The sequence below is a fragment of the Mytilus edulis genome, chromosome 1, assembly GCF_963676685.1.
Source record: "Mytilus edulis chromosome 1, xbMytEdul2.2, whole genome shotgun sequence".
Classification (NCBI taxonomy): Eukaryota; Metazoa; Mollusca; class Bivalvia; order Mytilida; family Mytilidae; genus Mytilus; species Mytilus edulis.
Genome location: NC_092344.1, coordinates 125,348,393 through 125,362,606, shown reverse-complemented (window position 1 = coordinate 125,362,606; position 14,214 = coordinate 125,348,393). Strand labels below are relative to the sequence as shown.

The 14,214-nt window shown below is 32.2% G+C and overlaps 1 protein-coding gene across 3 annotated transcripts in view; it reads right to left on the bottom strand.

Annotated features, from left to right (window-relative positions):
* Positions 1 to 12,893, bottom strand: part of LOC139518937 (putative defense protein 3) — a 31,564-nt gene extending 18,671 nt beyond the window's left edge. Inside the window, exon 1 of one of the 3 annotated variants that reach the window (XM_071310633.1) lies at positions 12,868 to 12,893. In XM_071310633.1, the coding sequence (XP_071166734.1) occupies positions 12,868 to 12,878 (11 nt within the window). In that variant the 5' untranslated portion in view covers positions 12,879 to 12,893. Of the gene's footprint in view, positions 1 to 10,725; positions 11,101 to 12,716; positions 12,842 to 12,867 lie in introns of those variants that run through there. The other 2 variants (XM_071310641.1, XM_071310654.1) reach the window with 2 other exon arrangements.
* Between the last annotated feature and the right edge of the window lie 1,321 nt (positions 12,894 to 14,214).

Below are 14,214 nucleotides of genomic sequence, written 5' to 3'. Positions count from 1 at the left end.
AATCAATATATTCAAGCATGAAGAAAAAAAGTGTGCAAAACTGATATGCCAGACTGACGGATGGACAGATAGACAGACGGACAGAGTGCAAACCTAAAGTCCCCTCGACTTCGTCTGTAGGGGGCTAATAACAAACCTTCCATAACCTTTACTTTACAGATTGAAAGTTCAAACAGTTTTCGAAGTTATTTTATTCGATTTAAGAAATGAAGTCTTGATGATGCTATTTATATATATTATTTGATATATTTTGTATCTTATAAAGCAGTAATTATTTTGGCAACATTAATTATTTTCTCTGCTTGAACCGTCTGATATTCCAATGTTGAGATAACAAGGCTGTGTACATAGTGGTTTTTTTTTTTTTTTTTTTTTTTTTTTACATTAAAAACTTCGTACACAGCATATGATTTGTGACGATTCAGAATTTTATAATGGTTGTTTTTTAATTTTGTGTCACAGGACACTATAACATCGATAACCCAAATAGAACAGATATATGCAGGTTCATAACAAAATCAGATTGATAAGCAATTTACATGATACAAAACATACATATAGCAGATACATAAAGCACAAAAGACATACTTGCAAGAATTAAAACAACAAAAAAAATAGGTTTTTTTGTCACACTTCAGTAGATAATGTTGTCTGCTCTATGGTCGGGTTGTTGTCGCTTTGACACATTCCCCATTTCATTTCTCAATTTTATAACGGATATGGGGCGGTTGAGGAACCATAACTGCACTCGCCCAGGTACAAAACAGTAAGTTAATAGACGCAATAACTACCTTTTTTTAACAATTAAAGGAATGAAACATTATAAATTTTAAAAAAAAACATGCCTGGAAAACTTTCTAGATAGCCATGTTTACATTTGCAAAGAAAAATATTCAGCCAATCAATACCAAATTGTTCATTACGGTTGAAGTAATTTTTTGATTAAAATTATGAGGACCGGACCTACTCCTTTTAGAAAATCCAGCTAATAAAACAACACTAAAGGATAACAGTTTCTTAAACTTTCGGTAAAGATTTATTTTTATTTAAAAGAAAACAAATGTGTAGCCGTAAGGTTTCATCGAATGTGTAATGAAAAGTCCTTTATTATAGATTGAGATGAGAAATCTTAAACTAGCTGTCAAATTCATGTTCACTGATCTGGCTCATATGCTCATACATGTATATTCAAATTACATAAAGTCTAAAATAAACAATTAACCATGCATGAACTCGATATTATGTATTAGCATTGCGTGTGTTTATTTTGTCTACACGTTAACTTATTACCATCGAGATGAACTCCGAAGACTACCGATTGTCAAATACTAGTAACCCAATATAAACATAAATAAGTCAGCGACCACGTGCAATTGGATTTTTTCTAGGTCTGTTCGATTTTATATTGAAGTTTGAAAAGTGTATTTATCATCGTTTTTACCTGTATAAGAATGATTTTTTGTAGATCGAATCAGTCAACAAAATGATTCATCCTTGTTTCACTTTCAATGTTGGCATTCTTTTCGCTTTAATAGCTAAATACATGCGTAACCCATGTTCAGCTAAGAGAATAAATTGAAGTTCATTTGAATACGAATTCAAAGAGGTCGAACTATTCACTTGTTACTTGAACCAGCAATGTTTCTTAGCTCATTTTGACAAAATTGAACAAAACTGACTGCTAAAATCGAATAATTTTTAGAAGCTTTTGTTCTCTAAATCTAAATCGTAATGAGAAATCTAGAGTTCATAACCGAAGAGCATGAACTTCATTACAAAATTGCTTTTCTCCAACCGGATGGAACTCGGGATTTTTATAGTACAAGGCAGTGCGTATACCGACTGTACCAAAGAAGAAATGCCTTAGCCTAACCGCTTACGGCTGGCTAAGTATCTATTACATTCACCGAGGGAAACAATCCCGTCACATTTCCTCCACCTCAAGAGTCATTATACTCTTTCATTTTTTGGTATAATTATATACTTCCCTGGCTAGTATTTCTTCTTCCGTGAGTTTTTATTGTTGAGCGCCAATGTAACCAGAGCGCATGAATTTCATTACAAAACCGCTTGTCTCCACCGGGACTCGGACCCGGGACCCCGGGTTCTTTGTGTTATCTACCACATTTACTAAGGGAAGCCATCCCGTCCCAAGCAAAAGGCTTTTCGCGTTTCAAACTAAATTTGAATTTAAAAATCTTAAATAAAAGGATTTTGACTGTTCAGTCTCGTTTTGAATGAAAGCTCTTAAGTCAGAGCCCATTGGCGTCTCAGCCTCAAATGTTATAAGAAATCTAATGAAAGCCTATTGGCATTTCAGTCTCGATTTCTGACAATGAAAGCTTTAAGATTGATAAGGATGACAAAATTAGTGAAAAGCTTCTAGCGTTCCGCTTACTTATAATAAGAATGAAAAATCTAAGTAAAATGCCTTTTACGTTTCGAGCGCGAGGACGTATTTATTATCTGTCTTGTATCATGCATCAAGTGTCTTTTGGAAATCTTGCGAAACAAAAAGTAACGAGTAGAATTTATCGGGAACAAAATGCATTTTTGAAAACAGTAAAAATTGGTATAATAACAAATTGGGTCTCCAAAAATGTACAGCTGGATACTGTATTTTTCAGTCTGTTCAGATTTCAATCAAAAAAATAAAAATTGCGGTTTTAAACCCTTTTCTAAATAAAAGAATTATACCCCAATTGTTCTCAAATGCACATGTTTTAAATGAAATGTTCTATTAATGTTATGATATGTATCTATTTATAATAATTCTTTTCATATCATATATCAAGATCGATAGAACATGCCATGTCGTACTTGTACCGAAGCAATATATCCAAGTACATTTATTATACAACTTACCCAAATATAAAAAAAATAAAGAAAATCGTGACTACATTTAAAAAAGAAAGAGATTTAGATTACATTTAAAGAAGAAAAGAAATAATCTTGAATAGCAGTTGTGTAATGAGTTCATAAATAATATGTAAATTCTTTGTTTAGCCACGACACACATTCCGTCTACTTATTTCGAAATAATATAGAAACGAATTCAATAAAGCTTGAACACACGTGATGGAATGATAAAGTACATAGGTACATAGGTACTCAGAAATGTTATTCCATTTACCAAGAATCCAAAAATTCGGACTCCTGTCACGTGACACGGCAACACTCTAAGTCACGTTCGAGGATGAATATCATATAACGTAAATTAGTTTTTCTATCGGCTTTTACATATTTTTCAAGTTCATTATGACCTTCTTTGACTAAAATAAATTCATTCTTACACAGGTCGTATGTTATATAAAAGGTTCATAATAATTAACTCTAAAAGCAGGTACATTAAAACATTAAAGATAAAGGGCTGCGCTTTAGCGCATGATACACCCGTTGCTCTTTTAACTTGTCTTTAATGCTTTAAATGAATTTATATGATCAACTAGAAATATATATACAAATCAAAAGGGATGTTACATTAATATATTCACCAAAGTTTAATAAAATCCCTCTTTTTTAAGTATAAAAATTCATTACTTAAGAAAACGTAAAATCTAAAATTTATAAAAATGGAAAGGGAGCTTATGTCAATAGATATAAACAATTTATCAAAGTTGCATAAAATTTTGTGAAAGTGTTAGTTAATGTCCCAAAATTGGAAAATCCCCCCCTTTTTTAAGCATAAAAATTCATAACACGGAAATGTAAAATCTGAAATTATAAAAATTGAAAGAGAGCTTACATCAATATATATAAACAATTCACCAAAGTTTCATGGACATTGGTGAAAGCTTTTTTGAGTTATTGTCCAAAGTGTTGAAAATCCCCACTTTTTTTATGAATAAAGCCCCATAAATCTAAAACTTAAAATCTGAAATTTATAAAAATTGAAAGGGAGCTTACATCAATAGATATAAACAATTCACCAAAGTTTCATGGACATTGGTGAAAGCCTTTTTGAGTTATTGTCCGAAGTGTTGAAAATCCCCCTTTTTTTAATGAATAAAGCCCCATAAATCCAAAACTTAAAATCTGAAATTTATAAAAATTGAAAGGAGGCTTACATCAATAGATATAAACAATTCACCAAAGTTTCATGGAAATTGGTGAAAGTGTTTTTGAGTTATTGTCCGAAGTGTGGACGACGGACGGACAACGGTATACCATAATACGTCCCGTCTAAAAGACGACGGGCGTATAAAAACTAATTTCCTAAATATCAGGAACATTATAAAATTAAAGAATACTTATATCTCTAATAGCAGGTACATTCTAAAATTTAAACAAAATTACTAATATCTCTAACATGTCTAATATCGGGTACTTTATAAAATAAAAGAATTCTAAAACACCAAGCAAAACTATTATAATCGTGTAAAATATCATAATATCGCAAATTTCAAAAATAGTAACTGTAATATTCAATACGTTATAAATCATACTGAAATCAAGTCAAATCATTATTTGGTTTAAAATCTAAGTATTTGATTTTAACCAGCCAAACTTACAAATAAATATACGCTTAACAAATCATTCAAACGACATTACAACATATCTTCGAAATATCTACCAAATAATGGCTCGTTACCAAAACGTATAGAAAAGACAATTCTCACAAATAAAATGTATACAAAAGCTTGAATAAAAGAAAATTAAAAAAAACACATAAACAGAGAAGAGGGAGTGACGACGCGTGTAGAGTTTTTGAATTACAATGTAACCTGTGTTATCCAACACACTTGGGGATCGAAAAAATGCTGGATTATGCAGGATGTCAGAATAGTCAGGGTATTTTTTTGCAAGGATAAGTATATTTTTGGACCACGAAAATGTGTCGTTTAAAGCAGGATGTTGGAATACTCAGTTGTCGGATTATACACAGCTACTTTAGTACAAGTAATCATGATGTACAGTTCTAAAGATGCATATCAAGTGTACATCTTTAAAGCTGTTTATAAAGTGTACATTTTTAAAGCTGTATATAAACTGTAACTCTGTAAAAATGTACATTAACTGCGCATTTTTAATCTGTATAAGCTGACTATACAGCTTCTACCACTGCATCTTATGTGATATCTATCCAGTTTATATACAGCTTCTACCACTGCATCATATGTGATATCTATCCAGTTTATATACAGCTTTACAGCTGTACAGTTTATACACTACCAACAATTTGCCTAACGTTTACATGTACATTAAATGCCGCTATATAAACAGTACTTTAAGGAAACGTCACTAATCAGTACATTAAATGCCGTTATAGAAACAGTACTTTTAGGAAACATCACTAATCAGTACATTTTTTGCCACTATATAAACAGTACTTTTAGAAAACATCACTATTCAGTTCATTAAATGCCGATACATAAACATTACTTTTAAGAAACATCACCAATCAGTACATTTATTTATATATCATTTTTAGTAATGTAGAGAAAAAATTGATTTCCGTACCGAAAATTTAAGTCATTTTTCAGTACTGAAAATTTCAGTCATGAGTGTATATTTCTCTCAACAACAAGCTCTTTCAGAAAATTATACAATTTAAATCCAAATTATTGTATGAGCATTACAGATAAAGTCTCAAAAAATTTTTTTTGTTTTAAATGAAATATAAAAGTACAAAACATTCCATGTTGTGGGGCATGTAGAAACATAGGCGGATCCAGGGGGCCCTGTGGGGCGCGGGCCCCCCCCTTTCGTGGGAAAAATTTGGTTGATTATATAGGGAATCATTGAAGCATGACTGGAGCGGGCCCCCTCTTAGGTCAGTCAGCGGGCCCCCCTTAGGAAAAGTTCTGGATCCGCCACTGAGAAAGTTAATGCATTTACCAGTTATGTAGCTCCATAAAGGGCGCTGGTCCCTGTCCCCTTTATAAACGTGTATGTATCCGACATCATCCCATCGATAAAAAAAACCATCAAAACAAACATCAAAAGGGAAACATGCCTTTCGTACACTTCATACATGTAGCATGCTCTCTATTGTGAATAAAATAAATAAAAAACTATATCAACAAAGAATTTTCCAATAACATAATATTTTATTTTATGTATTTTTGACATGAGACGACCTATGGGAAGGTTCCTACCTTGGTATAGGCATTTGAATAAACCATTTTTAGAATATTAAGTTAATCAGAAGATCAACACAATTTTCATAAAAGAATGAACATCTTTCAATTCTGTTTTTTGCGAGCAAGACTCTTTTCCATATGTACATAAGGCCGTACAGTGACCTATAGTTGTTAATTTCTGTGTCATCTGGTCTCTTGTGGAGAATTGTCTCATTGGCAATCAAACCGCATCTTCTTTTTTTATATTGACCTAGTTGTCATGGTCAAGCGACTGCTTGAAAACACGTTTTTATTTGTTATGTGAATTTGTCACTTACCTACTATGTGACTGCGGAATAAGACTATCTACCGGGTTTGTAATAACATGAGCAACACGATGGGTGCTACATGTGGAGCAGGACCTGCATACCCGTCCGGAGCACCTGATAACACCCAGTTTTGGTGGGGTTTGTGTTGCTTAGTCATTAGTTTTCTATGTTTTTTATGTATTATTATTTGTCTAATATGCACAGGTGTACATGTCTGTCTGGCAGGGTTCACCTGACAAGTCACCTTGACCTTATTTTTTCATGGTTCATTGGTCAATATTTAATTTTCATGGTTTTGTCTGTTTCTTGTATAAGATAGGCAATAGCAAAACTATAGTAGGTGTGTGTAATGATTGTTAGCTATACATGTCTTTCTGGCTCAAATTAGTTGATCTCACCTTGACTTCATTTTCATGGATCTTTGACAATGTGAGGTTTATGTTACACTTGTACTAAAACTCTATCCTTAGACTATCAGCATAAAATAACTCGTGAATAGAAAAGCAGGCGATATGTTTCAGCATGAGCATTCTTGTTGCATTTTATATGTTGTATATGAGAAATTATTGCAGGACTGACTTTTATTGTTGAGGACCAAGAAACTTGAACAACAAGCAAGAAATTTGGAAGGTAGTATGAAACATGCTCACTACCAAAAGGAAGATATATATATATTTAAAATTGTATGTATTATAAAAGATAGAAGGTATGCTAGATAAGCATTAATATTGTCTTAAATATTTTCAGTTACTGTTAAATTCATGTGAAGGCTTGATTCATGTTAATTTCCCATTAAAAAGAATTATGTAATTGCTTGATTCACCTTAATTTCATAGGTTAAAAATTTGTCTGTATTTTAGACAAATCTTTTACACCAACCGCTTTGGATTTAAGTGCTTGAAGTTAGGGACAAACAAAAATGCCGTTTTTTGCAATTGAACACTCTTAGTTGTGACGTTAAAGATGAAGAAAACCGAATATGTCTTCATATAGTAATATACTGAAATATCTTTGGTAGAAGGAATTCTGTTTCATAGGGGTTTAACTAATATTTCCTTTTATATTTCGAATATGTTTTTAACTTGGATTCTACCTTACTATCCTAAAAATTAGTCCAGCTTTTCATTCAAAATCTACTGCTGTCAAAATTCTTATGAAATATTAAAACCACACAAGGAACAACAAGTAGTAATGTCCAGATTCTATTTTCCTGCCGTTGAATAGAAAAAATCAATGTTGGTAAAAATAAGGAAGTGTGGTAAAAATTGCCAATGAGACAACTATTCACCAAAGTTTTAGGTAGATATACACATGGAAGTATTATATTGACAATATAATACTTCCATTATATAAGCAAATATAGTCAACTGTACGGTATTGTTAAAGTGAGTGAAAAAAACATCCTGTAAAGTCGCTATAAAAGGTTTAAACATGTAAAATATGAATATGAAACAATCCATATGAGAAAACTAACTGCCTAATTTATAATTAAAAAAAATACAAACAACAAATATGACCGAAATGAACCAACCACAACCACTAGACTACAGGCTCCTGACTTGGTCCAAGGTTTACGTGATAAACAGATCTTGAAATGTGTACTTTGAAATTATTACTGATAACAAACTGACATGGTATCAGAAGAATGTTTTCTATCTATAGGAGAAACGTGAACTATATAAAAGACTTCATTGCAATATTATTGTTCCAAGAAAGTACCTAGTCAAAAATAGCTATCACGGTCACCATGCATTGTTGATTAAAGAGTAACAGTTTTAATATGGACGACTGCATATATAATCTACATATTTATTTGTATTAATAAAACAAGGAGATGTGGTATGCATCCAAACTGTCAACAACAGAACAAGGATACTATATGTAACAATAATGTCCAACGTCAGACAGACATCAATATAATCGGTTTAATCCGCCACATTTATATGCACATCTGTCCCAAGTCGGACAAAGTCGTGTCATAGATATGTCTTTGAGTAGCTATACATTTAGTTTCATGAACGATATTCTGACATTGTCCTGTACAGCTATTTCTTTTTGTCGGAGCCATTCAGAGCTTGTATGGGGTGGACTGCTAAACATCGAAGAACTGCATTGGTGACCTCTGTCTGATAGTTTTGTATATGTTGCCTTTTTTTTTAATTTGAATGTCTTTATGGCAGCTCCTTTTCTGTCTTTCATACAAAATCAACAATAAAAATATCTTAGCGCATGGAAAGTTGTAAAAGTCTACTTGATAACTAGGGAAACTAATCGTAAGATAAACAAAACCCGCAATGATCTACGTCAAAAACATTGAATAACACCATTTATTACATACAGCAACGACAATAAAAAAAAATGAGAAGTCATGGCTTGAAACACACACATAAAGAATGTGGCCACATAGTTCATCAAAAGAATCATCTTCAATGCGTTAATGGGTTGAAATAAAAGAATACATACAGCGATGGAGTTTTAAATAAAATACTTGTTTTTATCCCAAGCCAACTTATGATATTTGATGATGATTGACTGTTTGCTGGTTGCTTAAAGTCCAGTGGCAAGTATTTCATGCATGTTCAGGAATATAACAAGTTTAAAATAAATACAACGGGTAGGTCGGGTCTTGCAATAGTAGAGACATATCGGATGATGGTTGGGGTTATTTCGACTGCCACTGGAAAATAGGGGTATATTGGACAGGGACAAACATTTTGTATTGCAACAGGCCCCCAACGGATCCCTCGAAAGAGTTGTTGCATTGGTTCTTAACGTGCAAAGAGCTTGGCACTCTTTTTACACGGGGCATCGGATTTAACCTCACCATTCTGACAGGACGTAGCTGCAAACTTGATACATCCTGCATAGCCAAATGGACGCCCCACTTTGGCAAGCCTTTTACTGCCGGTCGGAAGAAGACCTAGTGACCATATTTCTATTCCCTGCTCACCCTTTGGTTATGATATTTGTGATAGCATACCCAAGAACTTTTTTTATTAGGTCTTGAATATCAGCTTTCTGTATTTAAAAATTATTGAATTTTTTCTGTACTGTAAAAATACTGAAAATTTAAGTACTGAAAAATGACTGAAATTTACAGTACTTAAAAATGCCTGAAATTTTCAGTACAATAAAATGACTGAAATTTTCAGTACTAAAAAATGACTGAAATTTACAGTACTTTAAAAAATGACTGAAATTTTATGTACAGAAAATGACTGAAATTCTAAGTACTGTACACAACTTTATCTAAACATTGCTAAAAATGATATGTAAATGAATGTACTAAAAATGTATGAATATGAAATGTACTGATTAGTGGTGTTTCCAAAAAGTACTGTTTATATAGCGGCATTTAATGTACTGAATAATGATGTTTCCTAAAAGTACTGTTTATATAGCGTCATTTAATGTACTGATTAGTAATGTTCCTAAAAGTACTTTTAATATAGCGGCATTTAATGTACTGATTATTTATTTTTCCTGAAAGTACTGTTTATACAACGGCATTTAATGTACTGATTAGTTATGTTTCCTAAAAGTGCTGTTTATATAGCGGCATTTAATGTACATGTAAACGTTAGGCAAATTGTTGGTAGTGTATACAGCTTTACAGATGTACATTTTGTATGCATCTTTAGAACTGTACATCAAGATTACTTGTACTAAAGTACAAATTTTACTAATCGGTATATGTCCGTTTGAGTGTAAAATTGCATTATTTTTGGATGTATAAAAAAAGATTTTTGCTTTAATAAATTTGTTAAAAACTCCAATATTTCTTTTTCTGCCATTTATTTCGACCTTCTCAAAAAAGGATTGTCAATAGACGACTGTCGATCATAGACCAAAGGACGATGTTTAGATTTATAACAAATGTCCACCAAGTTAATATTGTTCAATATTCTAAGTTCTGTGTTAACACAGATTCAATTACTGTAAATTATAATATCTGAAATTAATAGAAGTATGAACCATTATCATTGCTGGGTTTAGGTTTAGTTCTAACAATATGACGCTTTGTATGAACAATAATCTAAAATCATTACCATTGCTGGGTTTAGGTTTAGTTCTAATAATATGACGCTTTGGATATGTTGGAAGACTCCATATTGAATGGGGAATCTATACAAATTCAAAAATTGAAAAATACTTTCTGCATACATTAAGATTATCTGGACTAGGGTTAGGGCTATAGAGCTATAGATTTAATGAATGAGTACTTTATTGCAAAAAGCATATACATATATGCTATAGCAACGAAAACATATTTACAACATGGCAATTGATAAACAGCAGAGACAGATCTTTCAATTTGTACTAAACAGACATACCTAATTTATTTTACAATTAAAGAAAACAATACAGTTTTAACATTAAGCAATCCTAATTCTACTGCGCAGTTTCTGCTCCAACAGGTTTTACTACTGACAGATACTAATCGAATAAATGTTTATTCCGGAAATATTTCACTCTAACATGACGTTGTTGACACCCCGGTTGTTTTCTGGTCGTATTTTAAACATATTTACAATAGTGTGTTATAGGAAATATCTACGATTAAGGCTTGTTAAATAACCTGAAAGCTACACCTATTTTAAACGTCTCTTAGACTAGTGAATTCGTCTTTAAATAATGCACTTTATTTTTTTGTATTTCAAGCATTGTAAAATATACACTGACCGACATACTCCAGAGACGACTAAACTGCAATTACATTATAAAAACACACACACATTAAAGTATAACAAGATATTCGAAGACAACTCTAAACAAATATTTAAAAAATTTAAAAGTACAAAATATTTTACTTGAAATTAAAACTGTCAAAATACGTCTATCTAAAAATAATATACATAAATAATCTCCCTTCGGCGTCCGTCTGTCCCCGATATACACAACGAAATAGGTTGTATCTCGAATTCTTAAAATTATGATAAATTATGTGAATTGTTTTTTAACTATGATTAAGATTCAGGGTTTGTTTTCAAATCTTGGCTCACATCTGAATGCGTCAGATATATTCTTTACAGATATAACTTGTTTATCTCTAATTATTGTAAAGAATTTGATATTCTTTGCCATTGGATATACACCAAAACAAGGCTAAAATAAACTCATTTGTTAGTATCGTAAAATAATATAAAAAAAAAGATGTGATATGATTGCCAATGAGACAACTATCCAGAAAAGACCAAAATGACACAGACATTAACAACTATAGGTCATCGTACGGCCTTCAACAATGAGCAAAGCCCACACCGTATAGTCAGCTATAATAGGCCCAGATAAGACAATGTAAAAATGAACGAAAAACAAATATGTAACACATAAACAAACGACAACCACTGAATTACATGATCCTGACTTGGAACAGGCACATACATAAATAATGTGGCGGGGTTAAACATTTAAGCGGGATCCCAACCCTCCCCCTAACCTGGGACAGTAGTATAACAGTACAACATAAGAACGAACTATAAAAATCAGTTGAAAAGGGCTTAACTCATCAGATGGACAAAAATACAAGTGGACGTGGCCAGGTACTTATACATCCCGACACCAAAAGACACAATGAACAGATCTGAGAGTACTCGCAGTTATCTGACAGCTAGTTCAAAGCCACTAACAACTAATAAAAAAATCATGCATCCAAGACTAAACAACTCATTTGTTAGTATCGTAAAAATCGACTAAACAAATCATTTGTTTGTATCGTAAAAATCGTAAAAAAAACTCATTTGCTAGTAACGGAAAACAAACTTATAAACTCATGTGTTGACATCGTAAAATAAACTCATTTGTTAGTATTATCAGAACAGGATATATTTTCGGAAATCTGGAAGTTATCCCAGATTTTCTGAACATCGCATCTACGTAATTATATGTGAAATTGTAAATATTTGAATTCTGTGATTTTTATTTACTTAATGAAAATACATGGTATTTACGAAAGTTACAAAACTTGACCTGCCACGCACACTAAATTGATTTAGTATTTATCCACATTTATTTGGATGGAAAAGACACAGGCGCTTGTCTTAAAAAATTATTTCCGATATACCTTAATATAAGACAGTGTTACATGAAAGTATATAGGGAAGTGAGACAAGTGCCTGTGTGAACAGAGACAAAATAACATCTGTACATTGTTTCAATGATTTATCTTTAAAATAATAAACCGACTGATGGTCATCATAAACGAAAAAATATTTAAGCTGCACTTAGCTCTTAAAAAACAAAACGAACACCCATATACTAATAATAATATTTATAATTAGTTTATATACATCTAGTAATCCTTTATTTAAAATAATGTCCTTACCTCACTTTAATAAAAACTTGTATCCCTTAATCAGTTATTAACATATGTACTTCTTGCGTATCAATTCAATAAGGTGGTTGTTTTTCGTATGACATGCCTTGTTCTGTTATACATCTTTAAATAGTTATTCTTTAATCGTGTTCACGCTTACCTGTACCCCATATCAAAATATCTTTACAAGTCTGTATAGACTGTCGAGCTCAACGTCAAATGAATGTAAAAAAAAATTGAAATTCATACATCTTTCAATAGGCGCTACATTATCAATAATCTTCATTCTCCAGGCTAAATCAGTGTTAATGTTATTTATTATTAATTGTAAGATTAACCTTAACGTACAGTAACAAAAGATAACCGTACTTATAGTCGTTCATTTTTCTGTTTTGTCGTTTCTTGAACTACCGCACACAAATGCTATTACTTATTTGTAGTTCTTTGTTAATCTTTCCTGTTAATTAATAGCAAAGGCAAATATTACACTACAAAGTGACCAAATGTATAACGTATAAATAAATTCACGAGAAAAGTAAATATCAACTTCTCTATCAAACACAAGTATCAACCCTAATATATTAGCTATTATATCCAACACATTAACTCTAATGTCCAATACATTAACTCATCTATCAAGCACGTGAACTATCATATCAAACACATAACTCCCCTATCCAACACATAACTCCCCTATACAACACATTAACAATCAAATAAAACGCATAATCCCCTATCCAACACATTAACTCCCATATCCAAAACATTAACTCTCATATCCAACACACTAACTCCCATATCCAAAACAAACTCCTAAATCCAGTACATTAACTCCTAAATCAAACACATTAACTCCAATATCCAACACATTAACCCCTTTGTTTTGTGAGATTTAGTTTGTGTTGGAATTTGAATTGGGCAAGGTTATGTTTCTTTGGGAGTTTTGTATTGTGAGAGGTTAAGTTTTTTTGTTTATGTGAGGGATATCACCGATTTTTGTTGATGTGACGGATATCACCGGTTTTTGTTGATGTGAGGGATATCACCGGTTTTTGTTGATTTGAGGGATATCACCGGTTTTTGTTGATGTGACGGATATCACCGGTTTTTGTTTATGTGAGGGATATCACCGGTTTTATGTGAGGGATATCACCAGTTTTTGTTGATGTGAGGGATATCACCGGTTTTTGTTTATGTGAGGGATATCACCGGTTTTTGTTGATGTGAGGGATATCACCGGTTTTTGTTTATGTGACGGATATCACCAGTTTTTGTTGATTTGACGGATATCACCGGTTTTTGTTTATGTGACGGATATCACCGGTTTTTGTTTATGTGAGGATATCACCGGTTTTATGTGAGGGATATCACCAGTTTTTGTTGATGTGAGGGATATCACCGGTTTTTGTTGATGTGAGGTATCAACGGTTTTTGTTGATGTGAGGGATATCACCGGTTTTTGTTGAGGTGAGGGATATCACCGGTTTTTGTTGATGTGACGGATATC